General features: G+C 38.2%; 1 protein-coding gene across 1 annotated transcript in view; it reads right to left on the reverse strand.

The window, feature by feature from the left end:
• Positions 1-1,177: 1,177 nt before the first annotated feature.
• trim44 (tripartite motif containing 44) overlaps positions 1,178-20,959 on the reverse strand; it is a 47,711-nt gene continuing 27,929 nt past the window's right edge. The window contains exon 6 of the mRNA XM_077569432.1: positions 1,178-2,260. Coding sequence (XP_077425558.1) covers positions 2,176-2,260 — 85 coding nt within the window. The 3' untranslated portion in view covers positions 1,178-2,175. The remainder of the gene's footprint in view (positions 2,261-20,959) is intronic.

The raw sequence follows: 20,959 nt of genomic DNA on the forward strand, positions 1-20,959 counted from the left end.
TGTATTTTCTTTTTTGCGTGCCGTTTTTTTTTATTTATTTTTTTTTAGTTTGCAAAGCATGATGGCGATGGTGGCACGCAAACACTAGCTACCACTTTTTTTTTTCCACTCGCATCACATCATCCAGACTCATTGTGACTGACAGATGCCGAGGTCAGGTGATCCAATGATCATTTCTACCTCCCACAGCGTGACTGACCCACTGACATCTTATTTACCAAATAACTCTGGCCGTTTCCCCTGTTTTTGTTGTGCTTGTAACTAGTGTGTCTCGGGGAACTAACTTGGTTTCAAAATAACCCGAGATTATTCACCTCTAATTCACAAAGGATTCATATAAATGCACATAGCAACCAATAAAAGACGAAAGTACACCATAATTTAACCCTACAACATCACATGGTCGAGCAGAAGACGCCAGACAAACCAGTCAGGCACCAGAGCTCTGTACCTATCCCTAATTGTACTCGTTAAGGCCATAAACTTATTTGAGGCTGAATGAAGAATGCCTCTGCTGATTGCAGTCATGCATTGTTCAATTCGGCATGATAAATCAACAATCACTTCAACACAATTGCCACAACTCCCATCAATCATTGAATCAAATAAACTGTTGCAATGGCCATACATAATAACGACTGATTACTCACACGATGGTTGATAAAATCATGTTGTGTAAAGGAAGCGAATCATAGTTTTTGGCATAATAACCTTTAACTGACTTTTGTACCTCAATGCAGACTGACATGCATTGTGATGTGAGTGATAGTGACATGAATGCTGGGTAAGCATTCTTGTGCAGGTGAAGGATTTCAGGTGAAGACGAGGTACGATTGTGAATCAGAGTCGATGAAACGAGCCAGAACTCCTTGGTTTCGGCTCATTTGCGTTCGTAGACATAAGGTGTCAGGATTTAAATGCATCTGTAGTGTAATCTAGAGCGCTTTCAGACTCCATCACCACCACCCTTTGTTTCAGTACATCCTATTCCCACTCTTATTTTGAAACTTTGTTGCTTTGAATTTTGATAAAAGTCACACTCGAACTAGATCCAGCACCGCATTCGCTTTCTTGTCCCCAACCATCCCCACCTGCTTACAAAATTTTCAGATATTACAGTCTTGTTTGCCTTTTCTGGTCACAAATGACTTTGTAAAAAAAGAAAATACAGATAACATCCTTTACATCAGGATGAGTGTTTATTTATGGATTCAAGTCTAAAATAGACAAATACAAACAACAAAATGGGATCATAAATTAAGACCCTATCATTTGTTTATTTCTTTATTTTAATAATGTTGCTGCATCTTGAGTGCAGCGCCCCGGGAGTGTTGTCATGTTGTCACATATGACCCACATAGAATTTATGACATGAAAAACAATCACATTAAATATCTGCTGTGGTGCATCGTGAATGAAAGCCGTGCTTGAACGGGTCAAGGTGGAAAGTGTGTAAATTTACCATGATGGCAATTTGTCACAGGCTGTGCATGATTCGTTAAATGAATACAAACAGTGAGCTCTTTAAAAAATAAAAATAAATTACAGTTTGATCTTCACCCAACACAAACTCATAAACATCCCTAAATCAATAGGTGTCAAAATGCTCCAGTCGTTGATCCTACGAGCGTTTGTATATAAATCTAAGAGAGTCAGTGATTGGTTCGGCAAAGGGGTATGGGGGAATAAAATATTCAAGCACCAGGATGACAGGAAGTGAAAAAGGCAAGAGTATAAAAATAAGCTAGATGTCCTTTTTTTTTTTTTTTATCACAACCAAATACAAAATAGCTCTCCTGTCCCTTAAAACTAAAAGGCTGTTAGTAAAATCCCAGTATTAAAGAAATGTCCAATTTCTGACATTTTGCTGTGCTTAACATACCCAATCTCCCTCTCCGAGTCCGCAGGCACACTAGCGAGCCCTTCATCCAACTGGCAGTGGAAATTGGGCCAGATTGTATTTGATTACAGAGAGCTGCAGTGTTTCCATTAAGCCAAGTTAATGGTTGAGAAAAATTCTAATTTTTGTGAGGGGGGAATGATGATACAAGCCCCTTGAGCGGTCACAAGTGACTTCAAGGTCACTTCAGTGTCATTTGAAGAGAAGGGAGACTGAAGAGCACAACGAGGCTAAAAACGTGTTGAAGCCCAAGTAAATCAACAGTAAGGCTACTTTTATGGGGCGTGGTCCATGGAAGGTCTGGAATTACTCTCTTCAAAGTCATGTGGGTCCACCGGGGCTGCCCTTGGCACTGGTAGCCTGAAATCAGCACAAAAAGAATAAATCACAACACTTATTATACGAATATATATATATTTTAATACAACACATAGCCTCTATCGCACACACGTTATGAAAAATAATAAACCTTTGTGAGATGTAATCAGCTTCAATCAATCAACACTTCAAGCAGAAAATCATCCATTGGGTCGTTTTTCTATCAGCAGCTTTGCGGTGATGGAGACAAAGTGAACGCTAAATTGCTTGGACCTGTAGCAATCTGGGGCTGGTTGATAGATTCAATCTCACTGGAGACAGTCCACACTCATCATAAAGTGCTCTAATTGCACATTGCTGAATCATTGGTGAAGCATTCGAGTTTCTCTGGAGTGGAAACTTCCTATGATTCAATTTGGTCAATTTCTAGATGGATGGATAAAATAGATTAGATAGATAGATAGATGGATAGATGACTCACTGAAAAGAGTATTTGCATAATTATGTGTCAAACATGGCAATCGCATGATGGAAGAAAAACATAATAATTATGGGTGTAGTGTGACATAACTTGTTTAACAAGCTTTACACTTAAAAGGATTACCTGCAAATATATGCACTGATCTGTGCACAGCCACTAAGCATTAAAGGGATACTTGACTGATTGAGCCATTTTCATCAGTAAAAAGTTATTTTGTCTATGATTAATGTGATAACGTCATTATTTTTCATGTACAATTAATACCTTTAAAAATATTTTCTTCCATTTGCTGTCGACTGAAGACGACATCACCTGTGCTGAGGAAGTAGGTAACAACCAATCATGGCTCAGTTTACTGACCAAACCCAGAAAACAGGTGAGCTATGATTGGTCGTTACTTACTTCCTCAGCACAGTTGATGTCATCTTCAGTCGACAGCAAGTGGAAAAACTTTTTAAAGTTATTAATTGTACATGAAAAATAATGAAATTATTAAATCAATTCTTTTCACTGCTGAAATTAGCTCCATGAGTCAAGTATCCCTTTAACAACACAGCAATGCAAAGTGAGTGTAATATTTGATTAAAGCAAAGTCATCATCAGCATATTTAACTAACTTATGCCCACGTCCTTGCTTTTGAGATAAATTCTTATTCCCCCTAGCGTGCTAACATGAAGTAATTTCTGACCGGATGAAAAATGTATGAACGTGATGATCAAATGGTAAATGTGACGACAAGAGCTTCTCCTCCTTAACTGTGGCCACATTACATCAAAGACCCGTTCACACGCACGCACACACATCCAGAGCAAGACCAGTGATGACAGAGGAGGATCATCAGGAGCCATTAGGAGCTCCTCATCATGTTTAAGGTTTCTGTGTGTGCAGAGGAGCCGTGGAGTGGAATAGGGCCACTTTACTTGAGTTGTGCAAATTCCAGACTTTATAAGTATGCCGTCTCAGTAAAATATGTGACCTTGTAATACATAATTTGGCTGACAAGTCTGAAATTTCTGTATTGACTCTTAGATATGTTGAGTCTCCAGACTATAAACTGTGAAATGTCTCATACTTGATAATTGGATGCACTTAAGATGAGAAACAGCTCTTGCGATTCTTTTTTTTTTTTTTTTTTTTAAATATTGCCCAGCCTTTAATGTTGTTAACTGAAAGCGTGCAGATGCAAACGTTTATGACTAGCAGAACTGGCAGAGATTAATGTTACGATTGCCAAAAATGCGTTCATGAGCACATCTTTAATTTTGTAAGCCATTGTGCGAGAAATTAATACGTTTTTGAGGAATGGTTTCTTTTCAAGCAACAAATTGATGGAGTCTACACAAACCTGCTGCTTTTGTGTTGTGTTGCCACACAATTGCGTTATCTGACCTCACCTCCTATCTCTCCAACAAGGACACATTTCCATCACTCACAGCCGCTGTCATCATGAAGCAGCTCAACACTGTTCTACCTCCACCGCATCAATTTTTTTTAAACCCATGTAGGGAGCAGCGGGAGCTTTGAGGCAAAGGGAAAAGAAACATCTCTGATAGAAGCCAATGATCATTTGGAGCATTGCTCCCTGGATATTTTTGTTCGTAGAAACAAAGAGCTGATTTCTCTCCCTTCCTGCACTTCCAGGGGAGATAGCACTCCAACTCACCACAGGGCATCTCATAAGCCAGAACTAACTATATTTCTCCAAAATGCTTGTGTAATACTCTTGTATTTTAAAAACACTGCAGTATGCAGAAAGCCCACAAGCACAGGCACCTTGGCAATGCTACAAGCAAGACAGTTAACAGAACTGATGACGTAGTGAATACACCCACATACAGCAGTTGCTGTAGTTTCTCCCATCTCACTTCAGTGTACATCCAATGGATTAATTATTCAATTGTGCTGTTCCCATTCAAAATTCATCAATTGTGTACCTTTCATCGACCACAGTAATTTTACTGAGGATTCAAATTGGCTCCAGCATCACACAGGCTTCTCAGTCTTTGTTGATGGCAGCACACAAAAAAAGTGTCCAGTGGAACAAGGTTATTTTAGTTAATGAAAACTAACAAAATAACTAAAACTAAAGTCAAAAAACATTTTCGTTAACGAAATATGTATAGTTTTTTAAACGAAAATTCACAGAAACTATATTTTATGTTTACAAGACTAAAACGAACTATAATTATAGCGAAAATGTCCTTGGCTTTAGTCTTTGGTAATTCATTTAATACTTACTATTTTAAATGTGATTTTAAGTATATTTATTTCGATATTAATGGGAATAAGGACGTTTGAAAGTGTGTCACACAGAAGTGATTTCAATATCAATAGAAAAGCACCTTCAGATGACGTCGGTCCGAGGCGACAGTTTTGTGTGCTTGACTTTTGGCTCCAAGGGGGCTCGACTCGCCTGCTTTTTCATTTAACTCAGCCGAAATGCCACGCTAGGTAAGAAATACGTTACTTTTTTCATTTTACCGTGGTGTTTATTAAATATTGCACAAAATACACATTTTTTAAACAAAAACTAATAGTGAAACTAACTAAAACTAAGCACTTTTTAAATAACTGAAACTAATACAAAGCCGCCATTAAAACTAATTAAAACCAAGTTAAAAAAAACAACCTCAAAACAAAATAAAAAGTAACTAAAATATATATTCCCAAACTATAACTATAACCCTGCAGTGGAGTCTTGTCCTGTCAGAGACGGCATCCGGGGTAAAATGCTGGCACATATTTTATATGTTTACACACAAATACCGAAGGTGGGCGGCGGCGTGTCAATGAGTTTTCCATCATTGGTAAATTGTTAACATTTATTTCAAACCAAACCAAACTGTATCATTCTATCCGTCATCGTCAATTACTTCAAACCGAACCAATCTGTGATCGCCAATGCATCAATCTGTCAACACTATTTTGACCGAGCTTCCGTCATGGATTAATTACAGCCGCTATTTTAGGACAGTAAATTTCATCGGCACAGTCCATCAACGGGGTGCTTCGCTGGAGCACCTCATCCACACGAACATTCATATTTAGAAAATCACAGCTGGACACAGGAGAAGGAACAATTCAGCGTTAAAGATAGCTCAAAGTTCAATTTACAAATCTTCAACACTCAGTCAGTCCACTTTATATTGTTGTTACTATTCTTTTCCTCACTAATGTTGCCACATATACCGTATATCGCATACACCGCATACGTAATGTGTACACGGTCATAGCTGCACGGCCATCAGACTCAATATTTCCCTTTTATAGCACCCTTAGCTGTTCAATAATCTGACTGGCGCACAAAGGACCTTTTGCTGTCTAACAACTTGCCTGATGATAAATAAACTATAATGAGTACTAAACTAATGCAAGCATAAACGTAACAGTTATGACAAATATACAACAGGAGGAAAACATTATTATCGTGCCCCAAGCTCTACAACACGGCCAGCTATCAGTATTGGGACAGAGCCATAAGAGAGACGGCTTGGAGAATGGTGTGTGAGGAAGTTAGCATAACTGGTAAGTGTATTTTTACTTGTTTACTGAAGGAGAAAAAGAATGTCTGGCCCGCAGTCCGAGCAAAGAAGTGAAAGTGTTGTGCAGTGCAAAATGAGCATCCTTCAGCGGTTCAGTCATTTGTCAGCGAAATGGGCATTCCGTCTTGATAGGCTACTAACCTGGTTATTGATGATTACATTGACAGACGAAAACCCACTTTCGACAATGCTTAGTTCGTCAATTGCTCTATTCAACCGTTAATCATCAACAAATAGGCATCCATCATTGACGAATGAAGAACCTTCTGTAAATATTGACAAAATGCCCACCTCTGACAAATACATATAGGATGGTATAAAAGCATGGCCTCTGCCAAATTCAGTTGTTATATAAAGCCAGTCTTTAGTAAGACTGAGGTCACAGATGTAATAACTTATTCATTCCACCCACAGGGAAAAGGGGCCTTGAGAGAAACAGGGTGGGTGACAGGAAAAGAACAGAGAGAAGCCTTGACATGCAACAAAATGTCAGCAAGCACTTGATACATTTGAGTGGAAAGTCAAAGCCTTTGCTTTGCTCTCCTTTTCCTCTCATTCATTTATCTTCCAAGCCCGACAACAAAAGATCATTTGGCTGTGCGGGTGTGTGTCCGTGCACATGGGTGTGTCATTCCTGTCACCTGGGTTCTCTGCTCCTATGACTTATTCATAAGCATTAATGCAGTCAATGTATTATTGATCAGGACCGATCATTGCCTCTTCCCCTTGGTGTGACCGTGGCCTGAGGATGGGGTGAGATTTGGTAAGGAGATATGACACACTGGCCATGGAAAAGCATCACTGTCAAAACAGCAAAGGCAAACCATGGCAGATTAATGGCTGTGTGGACAAGGATTGTTATAACTTTAGGTGTAAATGAAACTTTTTCAAAAAGAAAGTTATGTCAGCAAAAGACTAAAGGTTTGTTATAATGGCCAAAAACTTTCAACCTTGGTTTCATCGGACAGTAGCACATTTTCGTACTTTTTTGGGAGATTCTATTACGGTCTAATGAAACCAAGGCTGATCATTTTGGTTGTAATTTCAAAAGGTTTAGTTTCCGTTAATACAACACTGTTCATCACAAGTTTAACACAGTACCTATAGTGAAACATGATGGTGGCAGCATCATGCTTTGGGGCTGTATTTCTTTAGCTAGAAATGAAGCCTATGACAAGGTGGACTGAATACGAACCGTTCAAAATAACAGTTGGTGTTTGCACAAAAATATATAAAAAGTATATACACCTAAAATGACAGGTTATAGACCACAATAATGGTGAGAAATGTTTTCAAATGCTTTCACTGTTTCATTATTTTTCATCACAAAACCTCATATGAAAATGGTTGTGTAGACTTTTTACTATATACTGTATCCACTGTAGGTTGGGGAGGTTATTTGAGGTTGAATAAGCTAATATAGGTTGAATGATAACAAGCACTAGTGGCAATCACCCACAAGGAAAAATGCAGGCCCACATTTGCATTTCCAAACAGTTGGGATTCCATCTATGTGTATTCAATCATATGCGGTGGCAGGGCTGTTCTCAGGTCCCAGGGGCTATGAGGTTTGGTCTAATGAGAGAAGATCCTTAATGGTTATTGACAGAGCCCACGAGGACGAGTCATACCATTTTTCTTGAGTGAAGCAATGCACTCTGCCACAATTTAATGAAGTAAAAGCCATCACTTCTCCTAGGTGATTCAACTTAATAGCTTTGCAGCAACCATGGAAAATGTAATCAAACGAAAGACGCAACAGAAAATGAACCATAAATTGTAGGGGGGAATATTTAAAATAAAATAAAATTATAATACACTGTACTGTAAACTACCACAAGGGGAAACAGACCAAAAAACAGAGCAGACTATAATGTGAACAATACTGAGTCGAATTGTAAGGATCTATTTTGTTCTGTTTTGACCTTCTGACTTTTGGCCAACTTCCTCTCATCTTCATGGATTTATAGTCTTTCTTTCATCTGACAAGCCTGACTGAGGAGTATTTCTAGACAGGACTCACATATACTTTTCGTTGGAGAACGCCTCTGATCTTTCCAACACTTCGCCAGAATTTGTGCTATATATTGTATATTAATGACAAGAAATGTGAGTGAGGGAAACAACCAGAGCAAAAGAACTTACACAGAAGTGAAGGGAGATTTAAAGTTTGAAAACATAATTGATTAGGGAGGGAATCTGCAAGAAAAAGAACAGTAGCAGTGCTTGTACTGTCAGGAAATAACTGTGTTGAGCCTATGAGGAAAGTCCATCACTGTTTCCCTCCATAGCTAAGGCCATAATCATTCAAGGTTACAGAATTGCAGCACTAGAATTAGCGCAAGGTTTCTGCACCAACATTAATCACATTGTAGTCTGACACTAAGGAACAGTCCTTCCAATGTACTTCCTAAAATGGTGGCCCCAACTCTCCTCTTTTAATCCCTGTCAACCACTGGAATAGGCGACACCTGAAATAGACCTATCACTGCTGATTTGCATAAAATCTTTAAAACAAAAATGTATTTATGATAGGCGATACCAAAGGAAAAAGGACAGTATGGCCTAAAATGCACAACACAGAAAAAACTGAATCCCTACCACAGGAGCAGTGATTCTTTAACTATCTCAATACATATGATGTATCAATAGGCGTGACTGCAATGTTATTTAAAAGAAACGGTCAGCAGGTTGCAGCAAGTATACAGTAAGATTAGTCAGTATCACGCAAGGATCTTGTTGTAGAAGAAGAGAAGCAGGAAGTGTAGATTGGGACTGGGAGTGCCGTCTGTCGCTACTTAGCATGTTGTAGAGCAGCGGAGAGGAAGTAGAAAATAAACAATCGGCCAGGCAGAACTAAACAGTTAACCCTGCAGGATTGCTTTTTGGCTTAAAAAAAAGCATCCTCATCGGCTCATCAAAGCATAACGGCGGCAATGGAGTTACTGCACGTCAAGGAATGACACTTCGTCCGTCGAGCAAACACAACGAGCAACCGTCGAGTGATGATCCGCAGTGTTAACGGCTCGTTTTGCCGGTCACGTCGACCCCTGGACGATGGCAGAGCTGCAGTCAGACCAGTCAATTGTTTATTTTTATGTGCAATAAACTGTTATTTTGTTATCAAAAGCACTTTTTGGAACGTTGTTTTTTTATTGCACGAAAACATTATTTAGATGTCACAGAAGAAAAAATAGTAGTGTTAAAGTCCAAGTTGTGCTTGAAATTTTAGTTTTTTTCTCAGGAATTGGAATTTCGACAAAACTTGGCTATATTCTGACACTGATAGCTAAAGAACGGAAAAATATAGAAATCCACTTATTTTTCTGATGAAAGAAGAGAGTCTAATCTTTCTTTTGGTATGTTCCATGCTTATATAGCAATAAAACACAATATTATGTGGGCCTTGCAAGATCAGTCAAAATCCAGTAAAACGGCTAGTATTGAAAGGGGTTGCTCCAATGAAAATGGTATTCAATGAGTTAAATATGTTTTTGTTACGCCCCCTCCCCAAAGCCTGGGGAAGAAGAAAACATTTCACAATCCATACCTCTCTAGCGTGACTACAAGTACTCGGCAGAGGAGGTAATACTCCTTGCGCTCTCACAATAAGAGCACCACTGCCATCTACTTTAGTGGATGTGCAATTACTTGTTATTCTAGTAAGGCAAAAAAAAGAAGAAAGAAAGTTCCCTGGGATCACATGCATCCGCCCTGGCATCACACTGCAGGAGAGCCCGCCTCCCTATTTAAGGTAAAGTAAGTAACTTCAGTCAGTGTAATAATCATAATAGAAGTATTTCTGAATTAGTTATATAGCCCCTTAGCAGATCTAAAGTGGCAAAAAAATACTGAGATATTGTACAGTACTGTACGTAATTTTAAGAACACTTATTTGAGTAGATTCCATACCTCAGATGAACTCTTAGTTTTCTAATCAGTTGAAGTGACGATAAACCTTAATTGAGTTGCACCACAGAGGATTGCTCTTGGTACATTCATATTTCTATCCCGACAGAGCATTACACTTTTTGCTCTTCCATTCAATTAATTCTGTTCTTGACTAACACACAATCTAAAGCATGTTGAGGCAAATGGTTACTGATCTCGATAAAAACGCCATCAAGAAATGTTTAGATCCTTTAGAGATCACAAACGTCCATCTGAATAGTTCTTAATTCCATAGAAATACTTTGATTTGAACATAAATCCTCAACTATTTCTTCAATTTATTCCCCAGATTCCATCATTCATTTATAGCTGATAAAACCACATGGGTTTAGGATTAATTTGAAAATCTTTGAAAACAATTGGAATATCCTCTAATGCCAATTAAAACTACTCTTCCAAAAGAAAATGGTCTTTTCTGGGATGAACTGCAGGATACAGTATACTACAGTATACAAATGTACACTGTGGTGAGAAGAATCAATAATTCAGTTCATTTTAACAAAGGACCGAAGCTGAAAATTATTTTTACTAAACCAAGATACTTAGATCCAGATATTGGCCTGGCGGAGAATTTGTAACATAAATATGAGAAGAAGTGCTGACAAAAGACATATTTTCTCGGAGTTACATTAATTTGTGGATACAACACAGATACCATTCAAATAAATACACATGATTTTTTAATACCTGCAAATCACACACAAAAAAAGACGTGGCAGCCAAAAAGCGAGTCTACATTCTATACATCTATATTTTTTAGCTGGCTGAGTGATAAACAATGACAGTCTGCTGCTTTCAGACTCACTGCTCTACTCACTGGGACATTCTTCCCCTGAAAAACAATACAACACCCTGTGGTGTTTCCAGGCTGTTATAGAGACTTAATCAGCTCATGGCGGAAGTGAAGAGACAGGGCAAAACAAAAAGGCAATGCATCATGGCAGGGACAAAGCGCTAGCGGCTGTTTGATATAACCCTTTGTGTGTTCTGAAGCTTACTCAGTGCAACGACTGAGAATAAATAAATCTCATCATCCACCAAATGCTCATACTTGGCATTGCGTGGTGAGGAAAGGCAGCGCAAATGACCCCTTCAAAGGATCGTGTGCAGTCAACTCTGTTAGTGACGCTTGTATTATCCTGAGGATACCTGCATACGGTGTGAGCAGCTGGGCGGAAAGGTCAGCGATGCACAATTAAAGACTGAGCTGATGATCAGGGATCACACAGGTTTCTGTACTCCAGCAGGTGTGAGGGGTCGGATAATTATGTTAGCACAAAATGAATGAATTCCCAATCCTTTTAAACACGAATGCCTACTGTTAATCATAGAGACGAATTAATGCAGACATTATGATAACGCTATTTGACCTCATTTTACATTGGCTCATTTGGTGCTTCAACAATTTGTGCGTCCCACAGGGCACAATAGAGATTATCCAAGTACTCTCAGAACAATCTGGGTCATGATATACTGTACATATTGAACACTTGATATTTTTGCTAAGTAACCTCAGCAAATTCCACACTGAACAGATGCTTCTTACATAATTGAAGCTGCATATTTAAAAAAAAAAAATCCGTAGGTACCAGATTCAATTGGTAGGCTTCCTTTCATTGACACACAATTTTTAAGGTAAGAACTTTGGAAATGTCATTACAATGTACATGTTTAAGTTTATTTGAGTATGAAAAAACAAAACAAAAACAAAAACAGTAATAAACATACAACAACAAAATAAAATAAAAAATAACTAGAAAACAAGCAAAATTCAACAAAGCGCACCTAACAAGGATTTTCCATGTTCGCCAGATTAGGCTATAGCTACGCTACGTGTATTTTCTCGCAAATCTGCCACTTTATAAAGTCGCAAATTTGCCACTTTATAAACTTGCAAGTTTATGAGTTTTTTTCTTGCAAATTTGCCACTTTATAAAGATTTCTGAAGATTATTGAATGCCAAATCCTCTTTAATCCTGCTTTTTATGCCTAAATGATGGCTGTAGGTTAATTATAAAATGCACATTCTTTAAAATGTTACATTCTAATTGCTTTTAATACTATCGAGATTTGGATTGATCTGTCCACCCCTACTCATCACAAACAATAACAAGGATGCAGAGGGAGATGCAGGGAGGAAATTATCCATATGGTGTCTAAACATCAACTTGTCTTTGAATGATGATAAAATTAAAGAGTTAAAAATACACTTCAGGAAAATAAAATGTGTTTAGTTACCTGTGCTCATCAACAACAAGCCAGATAAAATTCTATCAATTTCCAATTCTTGGGCATTTAGATCACAGACTCCCTCTCTTGGTCTCTTATGGCTCAGTATACTATGAAAAAAAAAGAGATATAGATGTCTTAAGAAATATGACATGAACTCTACAACCCTAATCAACTTCAACAAAAGCATCTTGCCTGGGTCCATACTACTTTGGTTTGGAAATATCACAGCACAAGATAAGCACCTCTCTTGTGTAGTGGTCAACAGGAAAAAAAAATCTGTAGTTCACCACTCTCCAAGATTCAGGATATTTAGTGTACAACACCCACTGCAGGAGAAAAAGCTCTTAGTATCTTAGCGGATACTAGCCATCTTGTAAACAATCTTTTTAGGTACTTAGCATCAGGAAGGCGCCTGCAAAGCAATAGGGCTCGGCTCGGACCTCTTGCCTCAGGCATAGTTTCTATCTCCAGGCAGTTAGGATTTTACATAGCGGCCCTAACACTTCAATTTGATATGGACTGTAGTTATGCACATGTATGTTTATTTTTATGCTTTTATGTTGCGTCTGTGCTGTGTTTTTATTTATTTATTTGTTAGCTGTCAAAATCGGAGTTGAAAGAACGTCAAGTGTTTTCTTTTATTAGTCAACTATCAACAGGAGTTGCGGGGCCTGCCAAGGCACAACATTTTATTTCATTGGAATCATGTACTTTTTCCTAAACTAAACTTCAAACTTTAAATTGAAACATATATTCCAGCTATGTTTATGGGTAAACTACAACGGTGGCGAAAGTAAAAATTACTGTATGCAAAAAGGCCAAGACATTGCACAGTGTTTTGCTACGTATCGCACAGTGTTATCTCTTCACTGAAAAGTGTGTTTTCATAATTTCTTACGTTCTACAGTAGGGATAGGCAACTGGCGGCCAAACCACTCTCTGAGTGTCCCCTAGATTAATAATAATAATTGGTGAAAAAGGGAGAGTGGGGGTCATTGTAAACATGCTTCCTCTACTACAGTGGACCCCGCATAAACGCGGATTGGCATCTGATAACTCACTTCTTCATTGATTTTTATTCCCTAATTTCTTTTTTGTTTTTCCTTTTTTTTCTCTTTGCAAATTGTCCATTTTCGTGGAAAATATATATTGGAGAATTATCAGCGGTTATCAGTAAATTTTGGAGGGTTACACGAATTTGGGGACCGGTACGTTATGAAGTGTGTTGGTCCTATGTGAAGGATCACTGATGAAAAATGGAGATCCCCTCAATCATTTAAGTTGCCCATCCCACAATTTTAATTTTAACCAAACACTTATGACAATACCATAAACATAATTTGGAACAGATTAATTGCATTTGTATTCATTTCAATGAGAAATATTACCTCAATTTACAAATATTGCGGGTTGCAAACACAGTCACAGGACAAATTACATTTATAACCTGAAGTTTCAGTGTAGTTTTACAGACTGTAAACAAGGTATAATATATTTTTAAAAAATGCACTTATACAATCATTAGCAATGACTGGCAATTTTATAATTTAAGTTTTATATTGTAACACTTTATGTGGCGAAGAACATTTAGAGTACAGTTATGGTTCTCACCAAATTAATTTTAATAGGGTTCTGTTCTTGTTAGCCTGAAATTACTGCCCAGAGGGGTAAGCAAGATTGTTGCCAAGCCCCTAGCAGCTACTCATCGCAGAACCCTGAGGCACAAGTTGCATTCATTGTACTTCATTATACAACTCCCGGTCAAGTAATCAATGTTTTTTGCAAGTGGAACAAAATCTGTCTTTCCAATACGCTATGTATCTGAAGCAAGCAATGGGACTGAAATTGAAAATTCTATAGTGCAGTCTCTATAATCTAACACTGCTTGAAGTTTGAATTTGATGCCCAAATGAGAGAGAAGTCAGAGAAAATACATCGGGGAGATAAAGCTTTATCTGTTCTTCTGAAAGTGCACAGCTTCAGCTTAGAAGTAATAAATAATGAGCACCAACAGTACATGGTCTCCACACTTTTCATTTTACTTTTGACTTCTTATATGTGCTATCACTTGGACAGATTGTATCTTATGTATATGGTCACTTTCCAATCGCCTGTGACTTTTCCAATATTCACCCCAACTTTCATCTCAACCTTTTTATTATCCCACCACAGGGCACCATCTTTTCATGGTTACTTTGGGAGACCTTTTTAGGCTGCCGTGACTACTGAACTGCCTTTGTCACAGGGCCAAACAACCATTATGAGGGCCGACTGGTCACAGCAGTGTCTACACACTTGGCAGGCTGGCATCCCTGCCCCCCGTTGCCTCTTTCTCACAGCCCCTTCTCAAACAGAAAACCGCCGACACCATCTTAATCAGCAAGCTGACCAGGTTCCCCGACATGTAGCCACAGAAACAGGATTGCACTGGAGAAGCTTTGACATTAAAATGCTGTTTACACCCTGTTGAGAAATGATACCGACTCCTCCTCTTTCTGAACTCTTCTCAGTAGTGGAGGGACATCAGAAACAGATATGGCGAGGAGGACCAAAAAGAAAAAAACCCGCCATGAAACAGACCTCAATAACAGACTGCCTATTAGGCAAAGCCTTCTGTTATGTGAAAAAAAAAAACAAGCCTTCGTCCAAACCCTGTCATCCAAACCATCAGTGAGGACACTCGAGAGACAAGCTAAACGACATACAAGCTCCAGATTTTAACAACTTAAAACTTATTGATAATTGAATTACTGGCATACACATTCATCCTTTCTGCCAGTGTTGTTAAAAGTAAAGTAAAAAACTTGCTAGATGCTATGCATAGTTTTTTCCTATAACAACCAAATGAAAGATATAACAAATATCTGTGGCTAAAACTGTAGGTGGGAGTAGTTAGCCAAATACTGCCCGACACTTGACGTCACTTCCACCATACATTACAAGCACAGACTGTCAGCGCACAAAAGACAATTTTTTAAAATTAAAAAACAACATGTTAACAGTCAATCAGAGTGAATACATCATAAATGGAGCATAGAGGAAAACAAAGAGGATAATTAAAAAAAATAAAAAACTTCACTTGTCTTTTTTTAACTATTTGAGCTATGTGTGTGAGTGACGCGTGTAGTGCGATGATGTAAAACTCAGTTTACAACGGTAACACGCAAACGCAGATCCGGAGAAATCTGCTAATCTCCATTTTGGCCGGAGTTTTTGGAAACTTTGGTTTTTAATGAAAAAAAATCCCCAAGGACGTGTGGATGACAGGGCAAAATGGAGAAAAATATCTCCCGTTTGCAAAACCCCTGGCTACGTCTAAACAGGGCCTCGGTGTCCAGAAATAAGGTTACCAAAAGCTCTACCCCTACCCAGGTAAGACAGTTTAGGTCCTGCTATCTTGCTTTGAGAATGCCTTGCTACTGAAAAGAATATTGGTACCGGCCCACATGTCGACCTGTGCCAGCTAGGCTAACTAATTAAGTATGGATTAAGAGCTGGACAAAGCAGATGGTGGAATTTTGCGAATTTTGAGTTTGGCCCCTGCCTTGATTGTCAACCTTCAACTCGAGAGACGAAAGGCATACTTCCACATTTAGCTTCAGAAATGTCCAAGCTTCAATTTAATGCATGGCATGTTTCTATTAGCATTTACAAAATACACATACTATTTGTAACTGAAGAAGCAGGTTGAGTTGAGTTTAATTAGACTAGTAATAAACTACAAATCACTGCTTCTTCCCCTCTTAAATACTGCATGACTAAGGGCACCTGACAATACTTGAAACTCATTTTAAATGGGAGTCAGCAGAAATATGTCATCATTAAAATTGCCTTTGATTAACCCCCAAAAAGCCCAGATGTTAACAGGCCGCCTAGCTTTTGCTTCGTGTAAGTCCTTTTAATTCCATTTTTGTCAGAAACTGAACCAAATTAATTTCAAAATTAATTTCAAATTTGAGATTTTTGCAGAGGTGGCCAGCATCATGAGGCGGTGTTTAAGGGGAAAAAAATATACTTTCTGTCAAAATATGGCACAAGCCATAATTGTAAGCGGTAACAATATCAAAAGCCCTGGTAGTAGATCAGCTTCCATAACTTATTTATTCTGGAATCAAATTTGTTCCCGTTTTTGCACATCCTAATCTTTATTGAATAATGCCTGCAGAACAGCTGTTGCAGTCAACACTTATGCAGCACCAGTTGTGGGACTGACCAAAAGTAAGGTGATTTTGCACAGTGTACGCTATACACATTTTACAAATTCAAATCCATAGGTAATTAAATCCAAACCACCTCCACATTCCCTTCAGCTAATACTATATATGTACATGGTGTCAGGGCTTCTGAATTAAACATGAAAACCTTCACAAACGCTTCCCCCGCTTCACTTAGATGACAACTGAGCAGAGGGACACTGGACTGAGCGAGGGAGATGGCCCATCCCACTGAGTCAACAAACATTTGCTGTGATGTTGCTGTGTCCAAATGAAAGAGCTCTGGGAAGGGAGATGTCTGCCAACTGTGTGTGTGTGTGTGTGTGTGTGTGTGTCGTCTGCTATTTCTGTCTTGACATATCCAACCTAGGGCCAGGGGCTTGATAAGGCACTGATTCATTGCACCTTGATTCAGTCTGCCACTATCTTTCCACATCTTCAACAAACTGAGATCAGACCTGTAATTCTATACCAATGCAATGCAATGTGCATGTGTGTTGTGTAAAAGAGAACACAGTTGCAGAGAAATTCACTATCTGTATAGTTAATTCCATTAAGGTTGTTGCAGGATGTTCTAACGCTCTATAAATTACAAATCGGCATCATCAACATAACTTTCTAACGCTTACATTTTTCTGGGTCAAGTAAGCTGGAGTCTGTCCAAGAAGACTTTGTGCAAGAGGCAGGGCACCAAAATCAAGGGTATTCAATACTTGTTAAAATGAATTCAATCATCAGAAATATCTGCTGGGTTTTTTGTTGAGATATTCACATCTTGACAAACATTCCTGTTTGACTGGTTACATGGTTCAAATGACACAAGTAATATTTTTTTGCACCATGTGGCCCAATTGAGAAATGGGTCATGACAACAAAATAATAACTAAGGACAAAAAACAACAATGGTAGACAGTGCAGTAATGCTTGAGGGTTATTTGCATTTAGTCAGTCAGAGTCAGTCCAAAATAACTGAACAGCACACAATATAAGATTTAATATTGTTATATTTGTTTATTGTTGGTTATTTGTGTTGCCCCTGTCCGATGTTGACACGTATAAGTAATCGTTTACCTGTATTTTGGGCATGTGCACAGTGTTGTTTCAAGTGTTCACAAAATTGCCCTCTGGCAGATGGATTTTCTTGTACTTAAGCACAACAGCTTACCTTTATTTGGGGTTAATCAGAGGTACTTTCAATGGTGGATTCCCACTTGACGTGAGTTTGAATAAGACTTCTTAATTCTGAACGAAGCTATATCCCAGCTATAAAATGACTTTTTTTTTTCAACTGAGTTGCAGAAGTTATCTTATAGGTCGCATTAATGCTGGGAAAAAAACTTTTGAAATGATTAATCTTGGCTTTATTTTTTATGCCATAAAACATGGTATTTGAATATTGGTGTGTCGACTTTTTAAATCAGAAAGACAGATTTTATTATTATTATTATTATTATTTTAGAACATAAAAATGTTGTGTGAAGGCATGTAAAAAGGCTAAACAGATGTGGCTTTTTTTTTGGGAAGAAAGAGCCTCCATTGGGAACGAGAGTATGCTACAGAGTGATATTGTTCTTTTCTCTTCTCTCATTCTATTTTTTTTTTTTTACACTTGCTGATAGAGCTTTTCATCAAAATATTAACTTTTGTTGATTATTCCAATCTAGCTGTTGTAGAATCAGCCCCAATTAGGCATTCAAGGAATTATTATAATTATGAAGTATGGGAATGCCATGAAAAGCTACACAGGTCTCTGATCACAGATCTCATATTGTGATTAAAGTTGTGATTCAGATTTTAATGGCTGACAATCAACATCATATAACCAAATGCCAGTGTACTAATTTGCAAAATTAAGAGCGCTGTTATTGAGTTTGTTACTGTAGATGTCAAAATTAAGTATAGTTGATTGACAATTACTACTCCTGGATCTGGGCCAATGGAGAAATAATATGAATTCACTGTTCTTCCCTCCCACAGAAAGAAACACAAGACCAATCAGGATAACCACTTTCATTGTAAGAATAAAACATATTTCATTAGTATTTTGTATAGACAATCCTTTATCATCAAGGGCAATACGTTCCAGACGCAATAAATAGTCTTACCTCTCCCACATGCATTTAACACATATAAACTTCTTAAACACATTGCAAATGTGTTTAAACACACAAACAAAAAAATATAGAAAATACTGTACACATTGTAGTGTTTTTGTTGGATTCATAGCATAATTATTGGACAATAAGGCACACAAAAAATCCTTTAATTTTCTCAAAAATCGACAGTGCCCCTTATAGTCTTGTTTAACTTCTGTATGGATGTTGGCTGTTGTGCCCTGCTAAATGCAATGTGAAAAGCGCAAAACTGCCACCTTGTATTCATCTAGGTAGCAATGTCCAAATACTTTTTTTTTTATTAACTGTGATCATAAACACATTTTACATGAAAATATACAGTCAAGATGAAAGCACTTAAGAAAAAACATGTTTGGATGAAATTCCGCACCGGGGTGCATGCATATTTTATTACATTATTTACATTTCACATGTGTATATTGCACGTAAGGGTACCAAGCAGGTATCAGATCTTTGTGATTGTCACTATTGAATATTTTTAGAAACAATTATGCAATCAATCATTCCATTGAATAATCAGATAATTTCATTTTGCATTATAGTTTGCTAGTGCAACTAGTGTTGAAGGGATTACATCACGGAATTTTAAGCCCTTCCACAGTTAACTATTGGCATGTAATGATTAAACCTTATCCTTGACACCATGGCAATGTAATTTTTTATTAAATTTATTTGGCTGACTATTTTTCTAATTTGAAAGTGAAACGCCCGGTTCAGTAAAACCCCGCCTCTCCCCGTGTGGTTGCCCCTCTCGTCCGAGCTGACTGCTGCCAAGGAGCGCTGTGTGGCCACGCAAGACCGGCCAGCCGTTGTAATACAACTGCGTCTTCTTTACATGTGGAATTTGGATGGATGTTCAATTCTTCAATAAACATTTGAAACAAAACGGCTCCGTGCTGCAAGAAATTGTAGTGGAGGAGAGAAGATTGAAGGAAGAAAGAAAAGAAGGGGAAAAAAGTGGGTCGCACACCGGAGACCTGCTGCTTACAGGGCGAGCGCGCTAACCACGACACCATTCGTTCAATGAGGTTCAACAGCGCAAAAAGTTTTACTTGTACTTTACACAAGTGTAAGCCAGAAGAACCCTTTCTGGGATTTTAAAACAGCCAATTGTCATTGCACTTTGGCATTGCAAATGTGAAGGATAATTGATTGCTTTGAATTCGTTTGGACAGAATGTTTCAAAAACGCACATAGGTGCCCCTCAACTACAAGTGTGAGGACAAACACAAATTCACATGTGCATCTCAAACAGCAAGGAGGAAAGGCAAGGAAGGATATGCAGGGGGAGATGTATTTTGCACACATGGATTAACAATCCATTATTCATTGGCGCCACAGACTTGCATCAACCCAAACACAGTCGTAACCCGATTCTGCTGAGCTGCAACGTTGGATGCATTGCAGACACTTAACCCCTTATCTTTGCTCGCTGGGATCACAGCTTTCTATCTGTCCAGAGAGCAGGTCAATATGAGAAGCACTCTCAAAGCTATACACAGTGAGCCAATCATCCCCAGCATAAAAAATGTTGTACAACTACTAGTTACTTCATGACGTAAATAAAGAAAGAAGAAATATGAAGCAGCATCACAGCACATGATAATTAAAATGTAGGCTGTTATTTCTGATTGTCAAAAATGTTTTCAGGAAATTTAAAGAACATTTTTTGAAGTAGAGTTAACTAACGGTGGGAGGTTTAGTTTGAAAATGTATTCCGTTACAGTAACTAGTTACCTGATGTAGTTAGTAACATGATTCAAGTACCATAACATTAATATATATGTAAAGTAATACAATATAGAGTAGCATCATTACTTTTAATTACTTTTGGATTACTCCAATACTAAATATATTAAGAGCAAAGCGTCCGGCCCTCAAGATTAACCCCAATGCCGACACAGGGATGCTTTTGCCATAACTGGGCTTGGGGAGTCCAACAATGGTCCACCTTGCCTCCACTCCAACGGTTATATAGCTGTGATATTGTGTGCAAACCATGTGATCATCACATCATCATCACCATTTGGGCCACAGGAGCTAGCGTTAACTTTATGTTATGTTGACAAGTGACAAACAAGTTGATTGCTGGGAAATAGGTTAGGCAGCCATTCGATCAAATGACAGGTTTCCCCTAATTCCGCCAGTTTAAAAGCGACTCAGAGTGAATGGAGTGGAAAGTGGT

This window comes from Vanacampus margaritifer, chromosome 6 (genome assembly GCF_051991255.1).
Source record: "Vanacampus margaritifer isolate UIUO_Vmar chromosome 6, RoL_Vmar_1.0, whole genome shotgun sequence".
In the NCBI taxonomy this organism is placed as follows: Eukaryota; Metazoa; Chordata; class Actinopteri; order Syngnathiformes; family Syngnathidae; genus Vanacampus; species Vanacampus margaritifer.